Genomic DNA, 16,999 nt, shown 5'->3' with positions numbered 1-16,999 from the left:
ATAGACCTCGGGTAAACCCAAGGGAAATGTGGGTTCCCTTCTCCATCTTTCCCTTCTTTACAGGGCTGAAGGCCTCTGAAAGAACGCTGGTGCAGAACGACTGGATGGAGGAGAAGGTTCCTGTAATTGTTGCAACCATTAGTTTTGGGATGGGAGTGGATAAAGCCAATGTCAGGTGAGCTTTGGTTATTGCCCTGCCTTCCTGGTCTGGGCTTGGCTCAGGGTGGATTGCCTAGTGCTATGCCTAAAGGACCAGGTGCATGTACTCCTTCGAGGGCCAGAGGGGAAGGAAGCTCCAGGAGAGAGTCCTTAGAATACAGCCTAAATGCTGACAGTTCCTGTGTGGCCTGCTCCCAGGTGACTGCACAGCATGGTTCTGGCACCCCTGCCCAGGACAGGGCAGCATGCAGTCCGTCAGGCTTGTCCTTTAACACAGCCCTGTTCACTCACATCTCAGTAGGTGGTTCCTATGAGGAGGTGGGAATAAAGGAACTATAGTCACGCACCTCATATTAATGTTTCGGTCAATGACTCCATAGACTGAGATCCTGTAAGACTGTAATGGAGTTGAAAAATTCCTATCGCCTAGTGATTTGCGTTACAGTATTTGTGTTATGGTATTTGCGTTTCAGTTGCCTACAATATTCAGTACAGTAACACACGATACATGTTTACAGCCTAACCGTGTAGGCTGCAGTACCATCTAGGTTTATGTAAAGATCATCCACTGTAATGTTTGCACAATGATGAAATCGCCTAACAAGTCATTTCTCAGAATGTATCCCTATCCCTGGTCAGGCACAGTGGTCCATACCTATAATCCCAGCACTTTGGGAAGCCAAGGCAGGTGGATCGCTTGAGTCCAGGAGTTTGAGACCAGCTTGGGCAACGTGGCCAAACCTCCATCTCTACAAAATATACATAAAAATTAGCCAGGTGTGGTGGTGCGTGCCTGTAGTCCCAGCTACTTTAGGGGCTGAGGTGGGAGGATTGCTTGAGCCCGGGAGGCGGAGGTTGTGAGCTGGGATCATGCCACTGCACTTCAGCCTGGGCAACAGACCAGGACCCTGTCTTAAAAAAAACAAAAACAGGCCGGGCGCGGTGGCTCAAGCCTGTAATCCCAGCACTTTGGGAGGCCGAGACAGGCGGATCACGAGGGCAGGAGATCGAGACCATCCTGGCTAACATGGTGAAACCCCGTCTCTACTAAAAAAAATACAAAAAACTAGCCAGGCGTGGTGGTGGGCGCCTGTAGTCCCAGCTACTCAGGAGGTTGAGGCAGGAGAATGGCGTAAACCTGGGAGGCGGAGCTTGCAGTGAGCTGAGATCCAGCCACTGCACTCCAGCCTGGGCAACAGAGCGAGACTCCGTCTCAAGAAAAAAAACAAACAAAAACAAAACAAAAATACACAATATGTATCCCCATCATTAAGTAATGTGTGACTGTATTTTAAGCTACTCCCTGTGGAAGGTCAAAGGCAAGGCTCTTAGGATCATAATTCCTTGTTATTGCTTACTAATAGTCTAGAAGAGTCGGGGTGCATCCCAGCCTCCTAGCCCCACACTGGCAACTGTTAGGAAGTCTTTTTTACCTGGCCGTGATCATCAAGAGGCATTTTGGGCTACAGCCTGAAGCCCTTTGGTCTGATTAACACCAAGTAATAATACCTTGTATGATTTACGGAGCATGTTTGCATACATGGCCTTGGTGAACCTCACAGTAACCCTGACTTAGGGCAGAAATTTTATAGTGCACTACAGTTTGAAAGAATACCGACTTTAGAATCAGTTCAAACCCTGGGTCTGCAGCCAGGTGTAGTGGTTCACACCTATAATTCCAGCACTTTGGGAGGACCAGATGGGAGGATTGCTTGAGCCCAGGAGTTCGAGACCAGCCTGGGCAACATAGCAAGACTCCATCTCTATAAAGTTAAAAATTAGCCAGGTATCTTGGCATGTGCCTGTAGTCCTGGCTAATTGGGAAGCTGAGGTGGAAGGATTGCTTGAGGCAAGGGGGCTGAGGCTGCAATGAGCTATGATTGTGCCACTGTACTCCAGCCTATGCAACAGAGCAAGATCCTGTCTTAATAAAAAAACAAGGCCGGGCACGGTGGCTTATGCCTGTAATCCCAGCACTTTGGGAGGCTGAGGCAGGTGGATCACGAGGTCAACAGATTGAGACCATCCTGGCCAACATGGTGAAACCCCGTCTCTACTAAAAACACAAAAATTAGCTGGGTGTGGTGGTGCACACCTGTAGTCCCAGCAACTCAGGAGGCTGAGGCAGGAGAATCACTTGAACCCAGAAGGCGGAGGTTGCAGTGAGCTGAGATCACACCACTGTACTCCAGCCTGGCGACAGAGCAAGACTCCATCTAAAAATAAAATAAAATAAAATAAAATAAAATAAAATAAACAAAAAACAAAACAAATAAAATGAATCCTGGGTCTGTGGTGTCTTGTTAAGAGCTAGTTTTGAAGGCAGACACCCCTAGGCCCAAATTTTAGCTCTGCTGTCCTTTTACTGTGTGGCCTTGTACAAATTTACCTTTCTGAATCTCCAGTTCATATTCTGGAGAATGGGCTACCCACATGATGGTGACTAACAATTAAATGAGACATATATAAACTGACTCATTGTAGGTATTTAATAAATATTATTCCTTTCCCACTTCAAAGAAGTTATAAATAACTTATTCAAATTTGCAGTGCTCATAAGTGGCAGAGCCTCATGTTGTTTCTTTAGGTCCAGTATTTTTTCCACTGGGTTCTGGCTGAGTTTTTTGGTCCCTCGTATGTGCTGATTGCCCCCCTTAACTCCTGCTGTGGCCTCTTACCTGGGCTGCTCCTAGAAGGGAGATGGGCTGCCAGTGTCTTAACCATTCTAACTCTGGGACTATCCCTCTCCCTCCCTATCTGCTGGCCTCCCTGCTCTCCTACTCATGATTATTCCTCCAAAGGACACTCAGTTTCTCCACCATCTCATGCTCCTTGTCCCTTTGGATCCTACAGGTTTGTCATTCATTGGAATATTGCCAAGTCTATGGCTGGATACTACCAGGAGTCTGGCCGGGCTGGCAGGGATGGGAAGCCTTCCTGGTGCCGTCTCTATTACTCAAGGAATGACCGGGACCAAGTCAGCTTCCTGATCAGGAAGGAAGTAGCAAAACTCCAGGTAAGGCCTGGGCAGTAGAAGGTCTTTCAGTCTGACCCACCACTCTCTAGTTCTGTGAAGCTGATTTCTGAACTCAGATGATGCTTGTATAAGCTAGAGAAGGCTGCTCCCAACCTGTAAGTATAGCAAGGGGAAATGGCATGTTGGGTAGGGAGGCAGCTTACACAAACTAGGCTCCTTTATAAATATTTAAATTATCTTAATACTGGATTTTTTTGTTTTTGTTTTTTCTTTTTGTTGGTTTGAGACAGAGTCTCACTCTGTCACTCAGGCTGGAGTGCGATGGCACGATCTCGGCTCACTGCAACCTCCGTCTCCCGGGTTCAAGCGATTCTCCTGCCTCAGCCTCCTGAGTAGCTGGGACTACAGGCATGCACCACCACGCCCAGCTAATTATTGTATTTTTAGTAGAGACAGAGTTTCACCATGTTGGCCAGGATGGTCTCAATCTCCCTCGTGATCCACCTGCCTTGGTCTCCCAAAGTGCTGGGATTACAAGCATGAACCATTGCACCCAGCCTTTTTTTGTTTTTTTTTTTCTGTTTGTTTTTTTTAAGAGACAAGGTCTCACTGTCACCCAGGCTAAAGTGCAGTGGCATAGTCATGGTTCACAGCAGCCTCTAACTCCTGGCCATAAATAATCTTCCCACCTTGAGTAGCTGGGACCACAGGTGTGTGCCACCATGCCCAGCTAATATTTTTTTTTCAATTTTTTGCAGATATGGGGTTTCTTTTTTTTTTTTTCTTTTTTTTTAAGATGGAGTCTCGCTTAGTCACCCCGGCTGGAGTGCAGTGGCGCGATCTTGGCTCACTGCAAGCTCCGTCTCCCAGGTTCACACCGTTCTCCTGCCTCAGCCTCCTGAGTAGCTGGGACTACAGGCACCCACCACTACGCCCGGCTAATTTTTTTTGTATTTTTAGTAGAGATGGGGTTTCACCGTGTTAGCGAGGATGGTCTTGATCTCCTGACCTCATGATCTGCCCGTCTCGGCCTCCCAAAGTGTTGGGATTACAGGCGTGAGCCACCTTGTCCAGCCTCCAAGTACTTATTTCTAATCTCTGCAAAAATGACAATAAAGGGACAAATATATATAAATTCACAAGGATAACGAAAGTAGGAGAGAAGACAACAGCAGGTAGAAATGATAACACATTGTGCCTAGACACACAAAGACCCTACTGGAAATCTACTCAAATTCATAAGAAAACCTGGCAAACTGGCTGAATATAAGAGAAATAGTTTAAAGATTAGTAGCTTTTCTCTAGTCAGATGAGAGCCAAGGGAAAAAAAAAACAGTAGCTTTTCTCCACTGTACCAGAAATACCTAGAAATAGAAACAAACAAACAAAAAACTTAATTTACAACAATAAAACTTATAAAATACCTAGGAATAAGTGTTACAAGCTGTTAACAAGAGTTTTTTCAAAAAGCTCCCTAGTAGGCTGAGTGCGGTGGCTCGCACCTGTAATCTCAGCACTTTGGAAGGCCGAGATGGGCGGATCACCTGAGGTCAGGAGTTTGAGACCAGACTGACCAACATGGAGAAACCCTGTCTCTACTAAAAAAATGCACAATTAGCTGGGTGTGGTGGCGCATGCCTGTAATCCCAGCTACTCGGGAGAGGCTGAAGCAGGAGATTCACTTGAACCCACGAGGCAGAGGTTGCAGTGAGCCGAGATCGCGCCATTGCGCTCCAGCGTGGGCAACAAGAGCGAAACTTGGTCTCAAAAAAAAAACAAAAGAGAAAGCTCCCCAGTTGCTTTAAATATATGGCCATGTCAACGTTGACAACCACTGATTTAGATGAAGAAAACTAAAATCTCATCAAGAGAAAACAAGCTCTAGGGTCAGGAGCGGTGGCTCATGCCTGTAATCCCAGCACTGTGGGAGGCCAACACAGGCAGATCACCTGAGGTTAGGAGTTCAAGACTATCCTGCCCAACATAGTGAAGCCCCTCTCTCTACCAAAAAATACAAAAATTAGCCAAGCATGGTGGCGCACACCTGTAGTCCCAGCTACTGGGGAGGCTGAGGTGGGAGAATCACTTGAACCTAGGAGGTTGAGGTTGCAGTAAGCCAAGATCGCACCACTGCACTCCAGCCTGGGTGACAAAGTGAGACCCCATCTCAAAAAAAAAAGGCTGGGCACGGGAGCTACGCTTGTAATCTCAGCACTTTGGGAGGCCAAGGTGGACGGATCACTTGAGGCCAGTAGTTCCAGATCAGCCTGGCCAACATGGAGAAACCCCGACTCTACTAAAAATATAAAAATTAGCCAGGTGTGGTGGTGGGCGCCTGTAATTGCAGCTACTCAGGAGGCTGAGGTAGGAGAATCGCTTGAACAAAGGATATGAAAAGCAAATAATATGAAAAGAAAGTTCCCAGAAAAATTTATCAAATGACATGTTTAAACATGCTCAAGTTTAGGCTGGGTGAGGTGGCTCATGCCTGTAATCCCAACACTTCAGGAGAATGACATGGGAGGATCTCTTGAGACCACGAGTTTGAGTAGCTTGGGCAATATAATAAGACTTCATCTCTACAAAATATTTAAAAATTAGCTGGGTGTGTTGGTGTGCACCTGTAGTTCCAGCTATGCAAGAGGCTGAGGTTTGAGGATCACTTGAGTCCAGGAGGTCAAGACTGCAGTGAGCTGAGATCATACCATTGCACTCCAACCTGGGTAACAGAGTGAGACCCTGTTTCAAAAAATAATAACAATAATAAAAAAATAGCTGAGCATGGTGATGTGTACCTGTAGTTCTAGCTACTCAGGACGCTGAGCCAGGAGGATTGCTTGAGCCTAGGAATTCAACGCTGCAGTGAGTTATGATCATGCCACTGCACTCCAGACTGGGCAGCAAGACCCTATCTCCAATCAATCAATCAATCAATCAAAATTCAAAATGCTGTATGTGGAAACTTGAAAGAAAGAAAAAGACATCTTCAGATACAAAGGTTTCAAAAACTTTCCCCTGGTATATCATGTCTCAGAAGCTATTAAAGGATGTTCTCCGTTGTAGAGAGGCAGTAAACCTAGAAAGCAAAGATGGAGACTCACCCAGGAGTAAGTCTTGGCGCAGGACGATATTGGAGGGTAGTCCGGAAAGATAGCTGTGTCCTAGGCCTAGGGAAAACTGGTCCAGATTGCACTAGGGGGCAGAAGACTCCAGGAAGGTAGGTTCCAAAAATCAGAGTGGAAGCTGGCATCTCTGGCTCCTATTGAAATGAATTGTTCATTATGTTAGGACAGTTAGAGGTGAATTAATGACATACTGAAATCTAAGTAAATGGAGAAAAACAAAGCTGTTTCAGGGGAAACACAGTTACACAAGAAAGGAAATGTGATCACGGCGAATATAAAAATGCAATCACTCGTTTTAGCTGTGAACTCTGTTGACATAATCATAATAAGGAAAATATGGACTTAATAAGAAATTGTGTTGTAAACATATTGGGAAGTTGGGGGTACGGAATCTGTGTGCGTTTGTGTGTATTGGTGGGGATGAGTTACCTGCCCAAAGCATACACTCAATAGATGATGTCTCAGATATCAGTGTCTGGTTTTTTTTTTTTTTTTTTTTTTTTTTTTTTTTTGAGACAGAGCCTCTGTCATCCAGGCTGGAGTGCTGTGGCGCAGTCTCGGCTCATTGCATCCTCCACCTCCCAGGTTCAAGCAATTCTCATGCCTCAGTCCCTGAAGTAGCTGGGATTACAGGCACTCGCCACCACGCCTTGCTAATTTTTGTATTTTTTAGCAGAGACAGGTTTCACCATGTTGGCCAGGCTGGTCTCAAACTCCTGACCTCAAGTAATCCACCTACCTCAGCCTCCCAAAGTGCTGGGATTACAGGCATGAACCACCATGCCTGGGCTTTTTTTTTTTCCCTTTTCTGTATTAAATAATTCACAGTATTTTAAAAGGATATGTTGGCAAATAGATATGTACACAAAAAAGGCCACTGATACATAATCACATCACTCACAGATGCTCACTGTTCTGCTAGTTGATTCGGCCACAAGTCCATAGACAAGCTTGTAACAGAGTGAAGCCAGGAACAGTCTCTGAGCAGAGCTGCACCAGAGCTTCGGTCACTAAGAGGGGAATTACCTCCAGGAGTGGGTAAGGAAGGAAGTTGGCTGCCATCTTTAGAGTTCTACTGCCCTGACCAAGTGTCCACACTTGAAATGTATAGTGCCCATTCCTCACCTAATAGTGGTTCCTGGCCCAAGGTGAGACTGTCTTTTCAATTGGGTAAGGGTGCAGAGGTCTTCCTGGTGGGAAGGCCAGGAGCTGTTGCTTAGCTGTGGGGACCGTCTGCTCTTGCCCTACTCCCCGCTAGTGGGAGCCAAAGGGAAGGCTGGCTGATGAGTGCGGATTGAGGATGTGGCAGGGACTGGTGCCCCTACCTCCTTCCGTCCCACCACCAGAGGTGGGGCTTTGCCCGCTGTGTGCCTGTCACCAGCCACCAGCAGTCATGCCTTGGGTTTCCCAGGTGGGGAGGTGGTAGGCAACGTTTTAAAAAGAAAACAGGAAACTCTATTGTATTGGGGGAGGCAGGAGTGGAGATGAGAAAATGATTTGGATTTTGTGAGAGGGGCTTTGGGGGAGTTTGGTAGTGGATGGTAACTTAAGTGCTTTTTCTTCCTTTTACGTTAGTTGCAGGCTTTGGCTTAGAAAGCCCCAGGGACATGGGGTGGGGGACAGAAACCTGAGGCTCTTGTCCCTTTATCTGCCTTCACAGTACCATCTCCTTCCCCCAGCTTTATCCTGTGCCTAGGAGCCAGGCCTCAGAGCTTCCTGCTATCCACTCCCCATAAGCCACTCCTCTGATATTAGTCCATAGCCAAAGGAGCTGTGGGTCCAGGCCTGGTGGCCAGCCTGGCTCAGCCCACTCATTCAGGGTGCTCCTTACCTGCAGGCAGGTGGCAACACCCTATCTGCTACCATTAGCACCTTCCAGAGCCCACCTGCCCTGCCCGGTCACATCCTGCTCTGCCCCATCTGGGATGCTGTGCTCAGGGATGGGCTGGCAGGGCTGCACCCAGCCTCCCTGGTAAGTAGAGACTCAGGAAACCTTTTCGGTCCTCCTGTTTTCTGATTGTGTGATCCAAGGGGTACACACTGGCCCCTTGGGTGCCAACAGAAGGGCTTGGGAATCTTGCTCTCCTGATGTAGTTGACTGCCCACCCCCACCCCACATGGGTTTCCGAGTCGGCAGGTCAAGCATTATTTTATTTTACTTTACTTTATTATTTTATTTGAGACGGAGTCTGGCTCTGTTGCCCAGGTTGGAGTGCAGTACCGCAATCTCAGCTCCCTGCAACCTCCTCCTCCCGGGTTCAAGTGATTCTCCTGCCTCAGCCTCCTGAGTACCTGGGATCACAGGTGTGTGCCACCATGCCTGGCTAATTTTTGTATTTTTAGTAGAGATGGAGTTTCACCATGTTGGCCAGGCTGGTCTTGAACTCTTGACCCCAGGTGATCCGCCCACCTCAGTCTCCCAAAGTGCTGGGATTACAGGTTTTTGTTTTGTTTTGTTCTTGGTTTTTTTTTTTTTTTTGAGACAGAGTCTCCCTCTGTTGCCCAGACTGGAGTGCAGTGGCGTGATCTTGGCTCACTGCAAGCTCCGCCTCCCGGATTCACGCCATTCTCCTGCCTCAGCCTCCTGATTAGCTGGGACCACAGGCCCCCACCACTGTGCCCAGCTAATTTTTTTGTATTTTTAGTAGAGACTGGGTTTCACCGTGTTAGCCAGGATGGTCTCAATCTCCTGACCTTGTGATCCGCCCATCTTGGCCTCCCAAAGTGCTGGGATTACAGGCGTGAGCCACCGCGCCCAGCTGGGATTACAGGTTTTAAATTGTATTTTAAATTCATGTTTTAAGGTTGTCAAAAAGAATCACTTAACATTAATATATCTCCCTCCAATATACACAGAAGTATATATTTCGTATATGTTAAGTTTACAACCTTTATGCATGTGTTTACTATTATTAAAATAGGTGATGTTATATAGTGCTTCCTAAATGCCAGTCTGTGGGCCCTTTGCATGAGAACCTCCTGAGAAGCTTTTGGGAAACTCTCAAAAGCTCATCCCAGAAAATTCAGTTCAGTATTCTGGGGGTTATGATAAATAGTCAGGTTTGGGGACACTTTTGTAAATGGCTTTATTACTGTCATTTAATATTTTTCTCCCTTGTTACTTTTTTTTTTTTGAGACAGAGTGCAGTGGCATGATCTCAGCTTGCTGAAACCTCCACCTCCTGGGTTCAAGCAATGCTCCTGCCTCAGCCTCCCAAGTAGCTGGGACTACAGGCACCCACAGCCACACCTGGCTAATTTTTTTGTATTTTTAGTAGAGATGGGGTTTCACCTTGTCGGTCAGGCTGGTGTTGAACTCCTGGTCTCAAATGATCCTCCTGCCTCAGCCTCCCAAAGTGCTGGGATTACAGCCGTGAGCCACCGTGCTCGGCCTCCTCATTACTTTTTGTGCCTCTAAGGTAGTCCAATTCTGTAAGATTTGCTAAGGTGTCATTTTTTTGTCCACAGGAAAAGAGAGGGAACAAAGCATCTGATAAAGCCACTATCCTGGCCTTTGATGCCCTGGTGACCTTCTGTGAAGAACTGGGGTAAGTGACTTATTTTGTGTGTGGAGCAAAGTGTCAGTGAGATCATTTACTCCCCTGGCCCCGCTAGTTAAGCAGCTGACATAAGACAGCCCGCAGGCTACCAAGGGACCCCTGCCTGCAAAGGCTGTTGTGTTGGGCAGTGTGGAAGTCAGGACCTTGCTCTTCTCTATTGGAGTCCCCAGGATCTCTGGCAGTGTGGGGATTTGCTCAGTCTTCTGAGTGGTATCCTTCCCTCCACTCCACCCTCTTCTGGAATGGCTGGCCTCACAGGCCACTCAGTTCCAAGGGATGTGACCAGCTCTGAGCTGTCGGCTTTGTGGTCATCATGTGCCACCGAGCTGGGACTTCTGGCATCACTTGAGTAGTTCTCACCCTTATCCAGGACCCACACAGAAGCCTGTGGCCCCGCTTACCTCGGGGAGTCATGTGCTTTGAACCCACACATCTGTTTTAGCTGCATCTGCAGGCGATGGGGCAGGGGCCACAGGAAGAGCCCAAGGGCTTCTCAGTGTAGTCAGGTCATGTCCAGGCATGCGGAGCTATGAGTGCCTGGGTGAGAGACAGCCAGGAGGAGTCTTTACATTTTGATCGAAAAAATTCTTGGATGCCTCTCATCTCATGGAATGATCCTGTCGGGGGATGACGCTGACGTGATTGCTTCAGACTTAGAGGTGAATAAATCGAGGTCCAGAGAGGTCACAGTCACGCAGCTCGTGGTAGACTGAGGCCACTAAACACCCGGCTCCTGATTTTCAGCGGCATGCTCATTTTCATACACCTAGGCCATCTTGGTTTTTGCAAGAAAAACCCAAGGAAATCAGAGAAGCTCTTCTTTGGTCTGTGTGTTTTTATTTCCTCCTCCTGTTCACCAGTGAGTCGGTGGCTTCTGGACTGAAGCTATTTTCTTCTCCAAACTGCCGTCTCTAATTTGGCCTCTGTGGCAAGACCACGCCCAGCAGAAGTGGTGGCTGCAGTGCCAGGACCACCCTTGCCTGCAGCCATTGCGACCAGAGCCCTTTTCAAGCACAATTAATACGGGAGTTGCTAAATTTGGCCTTCTTAGGCTTCTTGAGTAGAGCTTCCATTTCTGGTGAGGAATGAAAGGGCCAAGTGTTCCTGTTCATTGTGAGTCCTTTTTGCTGAAAAAAGCTCCGGGGCTGTCCAAGGCTCTGGAATGCTCTCTGGAGGGTTAACTCTGCCCGTCCCCAGGGTCTGCTCAGTCTGCCAGGCAAGGGAACAGGTCCTCCCAAGGGCTTCTGCCTTTGTTTCTCCTGTCACCTTCCGGGGAGCTGGGACTTCTTAGTGCATCAGTGGCCTGGTTGCCAGGGGCTGGGGTCTAGGCATCTCTGGACCCAAGGAGTCCAGGTGACAGCATTGTGCTGCCTCTTGTGCAGCCTTGTACGTGTCTCCTTTGCTACATGTGATGATTCTGAAATCCAGGCGGCAGGCTGGAATAAACACTGCTGGCATGTCTGTATTGGCTACTGTTCTTTGAATAAGTGAATGTTTGTTTATTTCGTAACTGGTGTGTAGCACAAAGAAAAAGCCCCTTCTCCACCAGATATTTGCTCCCTAAGAATAGTTCTCGTTGGAGGCTGAGGTCGAAGCAGCCTCCCACCAGCGTTCCCTTGGGGTAGGCACCTGGCAGCGAGGGACAGAGCCAGTGGGGTGGGCTCAGCAGAAGTGGGTACATTTCTGCAAAGGAAGCTGTAGGTTTCCGGTCCGTTTGTTGTGGGGTCTGAGGCGCATGGGAGTGGGACCAGCAAAAAAGATACTCAGGTCAGTTAACTAATGAGGCGGAGCTGTGGCAGTCAGCAGTTTTCCTCTCTATCTGTAGCTACTTTCTCTGGGCTATAACCTTGAAAAAGCAGTGTTTGATTATTCATGACTATGAGTGTCTTTTAGTGTCATAGGGAACTGTTATTAGGTTTGAAGCAACCTCCAGCTTGAGGCCTCGGCATTTTGAGATGGAAGAGCAGCCTTGTGTTTAGACCTGGATTGAATTGGGCCCTGTTGTCTCCTGGGATCTTGGGGCTGGGGGTGCCCAACAGCCCGGCATCTTCTTGTTTATCTGTGTGTTTACTCATTCAGTCATTTATTCAGCCGACAAATATTGACTGATGCCAGCTCTGTGCCAGGTACATTGGACTTGGGGGATACACTGGTGGGCAGAAATAGCCCCATCCCCTGCTTTATGGTGCTTGGTCCAGTGGGGAAGAGAGCACTGCAGATAGTCACAGCAGAGACATGTAAGTCCCAGAGCCGGCCATGGTGGCTTACACCTGTTATACCAGCACTTTGGGAGGCTGAAGCAGGAGGATCGCTTGAGCCTGGGAGTTCAAGACCAGCCTGGGCAACATGGCGAGACCCTGTCTCTACTAAAAATACAAAAAAACACAATTAGCCAGGCATGGGTGGCACACGCCTGTAGTCCCAGCTGCTCAGGAGGCTGAGATGGGAGGATCATGTGAACTCAGAAGTCTAACGTGCAGTGAGCCGAGATTGCGCCACTGCACTCCAGCCTGGGCGACGGGAGTGAGACCCCATCTCCAAAAAAAAAAAAAAAAAAGGCCGGGCTCGGTGGCTACCACCTGGAATCCCAACATTTGGGAGGCCGAGGCGGGCGGATCACGAGGTCAGGAGATCGAGAACATCCTGGCTAACACGGTGAAACCCCATCTCTACTAAAAATATGAAAAAAATTAGCCGGGCATGGTGGTGGGCACCTGTAGTCCCAGCTACTTGGGAGGCTGTGGCAGGAGAATGGCATGAACCCGAGAGGCGGAGCTTGCAGTGAGCCAAGATCATGCCACTACACTCCACCCTGGGCGACAGAGCGAGACTCCGTCTCATAAACAAACAAACAAAAAAGACATATAAGTCCTGTAAATGGTGTTTCGAGAGTATAAAACAGGTGGCCTTACCCTAATCCTCGAGGGTTAGGGAAGATTTACCTGAGGGAGTCAGGTTCAAACTGAGATATGAAGGATGAGGAAGGACTAACTAGGCCATGGAGTCAAGTGTGGTGTGAGGGAGAGCATCCCAGTCAATGAGAATAGCATGCGCAAAAGCCTTGTGGTGGGAAAGAACACGGCATATTCAAGAACCAAAAGACACGCTGAGAACCCAGGGGCAGGGTGGGGTGGGGTGGGCGAGATGGCTGGAGACAGGCCAGACTGTGCGGGCCCTGGTGAGGCTTTGTTCGGGAAGCTTGCTCTGGTGGCTCTATCTGGATTAAAAATGAGCTCTCACAAGTTAGCAGATTTGTAAAGGAATTTTTACTTCATTTGGTTGTGTCTTTCTCTGTCAAGGATTTGTGAAATTGCTGGCTGGGCCTGTGAGCCTGTTAGAAAACCTTGTTAGCCATCGCTCCTTCCACCTGAGGCAGTGGAGCCGTCCTCTCCATGTGCTTTTAGTGTTCTGGTCAGGGAACCCGAAAACCAATAGGATCAAGTCACCAGAATTGGTCTCAGACCAGCCTCCCCATCTTACTAGTCTGACCAACCCTAAGCCAGATGGAATATTTTACTAGACTCTTTCCTGGTGGGAAAGGAAGACACCAGGGCCTGGCCCCTGAGCCAGAGGGGACCGCGGAGGGGCCCACCACCAGAATGGGGCAGGTCAGCTTGCCTCCCCTGCTGCCGTCTCAGTCCCCAGGAAGTCAGGTCACTCCTCTTCACCCTCTTCACGCTGAGTGTTTTCTGTGGAAGTGAGTAAACCAAACACGATGGCAAATAAGATGAGAAGCAGGATAGCGGTGATGAATAAGATGATCACTGCCAGGCCCCCCTGGTCCCAGGGGTTCTGCCAGAACACATCATTCCAGATTGTCTCTTTGAATACCAGTTGGTCCATGAGAATCTGGAAAAGAGGGACAGAGGACCTGAGCGCAGGCAGCCCTCCCAGGCCCTGTCCCAGGCGCTATGCTCTGCCCGCTGACTCCAGCCTCTGTAGCAGCTTCTGTGAGCAGCCGGCCCGCCTGGCGGCCAGGGGACATGAAAGGGCTGGAGTCTGTGCTCGATGCCTGCAGCCAGCAGCAAATGGCATTTCCCCTGCTCTAGATACAGGAGCCAGGACTGGCGCAAGGAGTGGGGCCCTGGATTTTTCCTGGGGCCTGCCCCTGGATTCTCCAGTCCTTCTTTCCTGAGTAGCAAGTGTGAGCAAGGACTCTCTCTCATCCCTGAAACCTACTTGGCTAAAATGTAAAAAGCATCACGATAGAGCCTCACTGTTTTTCCTGCACCAACTGCCAAACATTTGGGAGGCATTCGAGAGAGCGTATAGGAGCCAAGGAGTGGCCAACTCTAGCTGAGGCCTTGGTGGGCTCCTTGGAACAGCTGAGAACAGAACTTACCAGTCTTCTAGAAGTGGAGCTCCTTATCACAGACTGCAAGCCCATAGCCAGGTGAGGGCAGCCCGGGTGAAGGAGGAGGGAGCCATTACCCGATTCTGCTGGTAGCTGTTCTGGGTCCCACAAGGGCAATTCAGGGTGGTCCTTCAGGCTCACACTTTGCGGGAGGCTGAGCTGAAGAGGCCGTCAGGTGACCAGAGCTGCACCCTGACTCAAAAGAAGCAACTGTTGAGAGGAAAAGGCGTGAGCGTGGCCAAGCGGCCCTGACCAGACCTTCGTTGCTGTCACCAAAGCAAACAAAGGTGGGCTAGGACTGGTTGCCTGGCAACCACAGCTCCCTTTCTGCCTTTCACGTTCCCCCTTTGGCTCCTTTCTGCCCTTGTGTGATGTCATTTTGGGGGTGCTCAGTGCACGTGTTCATGAGTCCCTCCTGAGAGAAGTCAGACTTGGGGTGGACGGGGAAGAGACTGGACCGAGGGCCTTTGCCCCAGGCCATCGGGCCACCTCACCTGTGGCTGGGCTGGGCTGTCCTCTGTCTGGATGATGTGTGGACTGCGGACTTGCCCTGAGCTCGGGAAGCCCTGGGGCTGGGACTGGCGTAGGGCTTACTTCCTGTGTTGTGGGGTGAATGATTAACTGCAGCCCTGGGTGGCACCTGGTGCCTCCTGGAACTGTTTCTGGGGGAAGGGTTGCTCCCCGCTGAGGCTTCCCATTGGTGCCTTTGTCTGCCCCTCGGGCACAGCCTAAGCAACATTGTGTGGTTGGTTTCTGCCCACTGGCACAATAGGGAAGCTGGGAAGAGGGAATGAAGCCTGTGCCCTGGTGCTTGAAACCTAATGGCCACCATTTACTCCTTTAAAAGCTAGGATGTGAGGGCCCACTGTGGCCAGGAAACAGGCACTGTGTGTCCAGTTGGGAGATCAGAGAGGCGGGCCCTGCCCTCCAAGCGCTTCCCTTCTAGCCCTCGGGTGCTTATCAAAGCTGGTAAAGATCTGGGAGCTTTTGGAAATGCCCAGGCCCCACCTGGTACCACTTACATCAGTCTCTAGGGGTGCCAGGACATCATATTGTTTACACATCCCCAGGTGATTCTCCCCAGGTGTGGCCAGGGTTGGATGACAGATGGTGGCAGATTTAGAACAGTCGTTCTTAACTATCATTGGCGTTGCTGACCCAGGTTACCTGATGTTTTCCGTTTCCTTGTGTGAAACTTACTGACTAAGGCCCTTGGCATGCTGAATGCTCACAGCAGTGGGCCAGTCTCTAGCTCACCCTGTGTGTGCAGCTCTGTCAGTTAAGTCAGATGCTTATCAAGAGTCAGGTGTTGGTTCCCAAACCTGTTCATGGCAGTTGTACTTGTAATTACATAATTGAATTTAACATCCCGGGAACCAATGAAGCAACAATAACAGCTGAAACCCCAATTTTACATGTGGGGAACGGGCACAGAGAGGTTAAATAACTTAGCCAAGGTCATCAGCTAGTAAGTAACTGAGTTGGAGTTTGAATCCAGCAGCACACAGTCTGAGCTCTAAAGCACCTCAGAGCGAGTGGAGAAACAAATTGTTTCTAGAAATACCTGTTGAGGCCGGGCGCGGTGGCTCAAGCCTGTAATCCCAGCACTTTGGGAGGCCGAGATGGGCGGATCACGAGGTCAGGAGATCGAGACCATCCTGGCTAACACGGTGAAACCCCATCTCTACTAAAAAAAATACAAAAAACTAGCCGGGCGAGGTGGCGGGCGCCTGTAGTCCCAGCTACTCGGGAGGCTGAGGCAGGAGAATGGCGTAAACCTGGAAGGCGGAGCTTGCAGTGAGCTGAGATCCGGCCACTGCACTCCAGCCTGGGCGACAGAGCGAGACTCCGTCTCAAAAAAAGAAAAAAAAAAAAAAAAAAGAAATACCTGTTGACCACTTTGGGATGACTTTGGAATCACTCAGATAATGTTCCTGTTGAAAAAGGTGCAGACACGATAACTAAACATTAGGGACATTTTGTAAAAACCCAGAAGGCTTTCACACCCAGATTCCTTTGCCTTTAAGTTCCTATGACTTTAAGTTTTTGTTCTGCTTTAAAGAAACCAAAACTAGAAAATAACAATACAGGAACTCTGGTTGGCAAGCCCACACTCAGAGAAAAGGCCAGGAAGACCAGCCAGGGAATAGGTGTGTGTATATTTCCATTTAATGTGAGATATGTAAAAAAGTAATAGATGTTTAGAGAACTTAGGTGCTCTTTAACGAAAGTTGCTTTGACCAGCTCTTTCAATTAACTGCCGGCCCCAATTGGATAATTTTTTTTTTTTTTTGAGACAGGGTCTCACTCCATAGCCCAGGCTAGAGTGCAGTGGTGATCTCAGCTCACTGCAACCTCTGTCTCCCAGGTTCAAGCGATTCTCCTGCCTCACCCTTCCGAGTAGCTGGGATTACAGTTGTGTGCCACCATGCCCGGCTGGGAGAAAACTTATATATACTCTCTGCCAAGTTTTTCTAATGAGATTCTTGTATCCGTGGCTTTATTGTCTTTTTTTTTTTTTTTTTTTTTTTTTTTTGGAGACAGGGTGTTGCTCTGTCACTCAGGCTAGAGTGCAGTGGCACTGTCATGGCCTAGGCAGTCCTCCTGCCTCAACCTCCACAGGAGTTAGCTGGGGCCACAGGTATGTGCTACCATGCCTGGCTCATTTTTTTTTATGTTTGTAGGGACAGGGTCTCCCCATGTTGCCCAGGCTGGTCTCAAATTCCAGAGCTCAAGGATCCTACCTCATTTGGACTTCCAAAGTGCTGGGATTACATGCATGTGATATACTGTGCTGGTCTGTTGTAGTTTTTTGTTTGTTTGT

At 48.9% G+C, this 16,999-nt stretch overlaps 2 protein-coding genes across 4 annotated transcripts in view; one reads left to right on the top strand and one right to left on the bottom strand.

The window, feature by feature from the left end:
* LOC105469167 (RecQ like helicase 5) overlaps positions 1–16,999 on the top strand; it is a 40,558-nt gene that overhangs the window by 5,998 nt on the left and 17,561 nt on the right. For 2 of the 3 annotated variants that reach the window (XR_011616017.1, XM_071083584.1), the window contains exons 5-7: positions 64–175; positions 3,013–3,175; positions 9,730–9,809. Coding sequence is in view for 2 of the 3 variants with exons in the window: in XM_071083584.1 (XP_070939685.1) it covers positions 64–175; positions 3,013–3,175; positions 9,730–9,809 (355 nt within the window). In the remaining variant the exon portion in view is untranslated. Of the gene's footprint in view, positions 1–63; positions 176–3,012; positions 3,176–9,729; positions 9,810–10,275; positions 16,479–16,999 lie in introns of those variants that run through there. The other variant, XM_011719849.3, reaches the window with a different exon arrangement.
* Positions 13,069–14,297, bottom strand: ERLN (endoregulin). Its single transcript, XM_011719850.3, has 2 exons — positions 14,164–14,297; positions 13,069–13,670 (listed from the first exon to the last, which is right to left on the bottom strand). The coding sequence occupies exons 1-2, from the start codon at positions 14,206–14,208 to the stop codon at positions 13,476–13,478; spliced, it is 240 nt and encodes a 79-aa protein (XP_011718152.2). The 5' UTR covers positions 14,209–14,297; the 3' UTR covers positions 13,069–13,475.

Source organism: Macaca nemestrina, chromosome 17 (assembly GCF_043159975.1).
Source record: "Macaca nemestrina isolate mMacNem1 chromosome 17, mMacNem.hap1, whole genome shotgun sequence".
NCBI classification, from domain to species: Eukaryota; Metazoa; Chordata; class Mammalia; order Primates; family Cercopithecidae; genus Macaca; species Macaca nemestrina.
The sequence above is the reverse complement of the archived record's forward strand: the minus strand, read 5'-3'. Positions and strand labels throughout refer to the sequence as shown.

Bases quoted from the DNA above. Each gene is read 5' to 3' on its own strand.
- ERLN (XM_011719850.3), bottom strand. From the start codon at position 14,208: ATGGGCTTGCAGTCTGTGATAAGGAGCTCCACTTCTAGAAGACTG. The intron at 13,671-14,163 runs GTAAGTTCTGTT...CCTCTTTTCCAG, and splicing joins GCTCCACTTCTAGAAGACTG to ATTCTCATGGACCAACTGGT.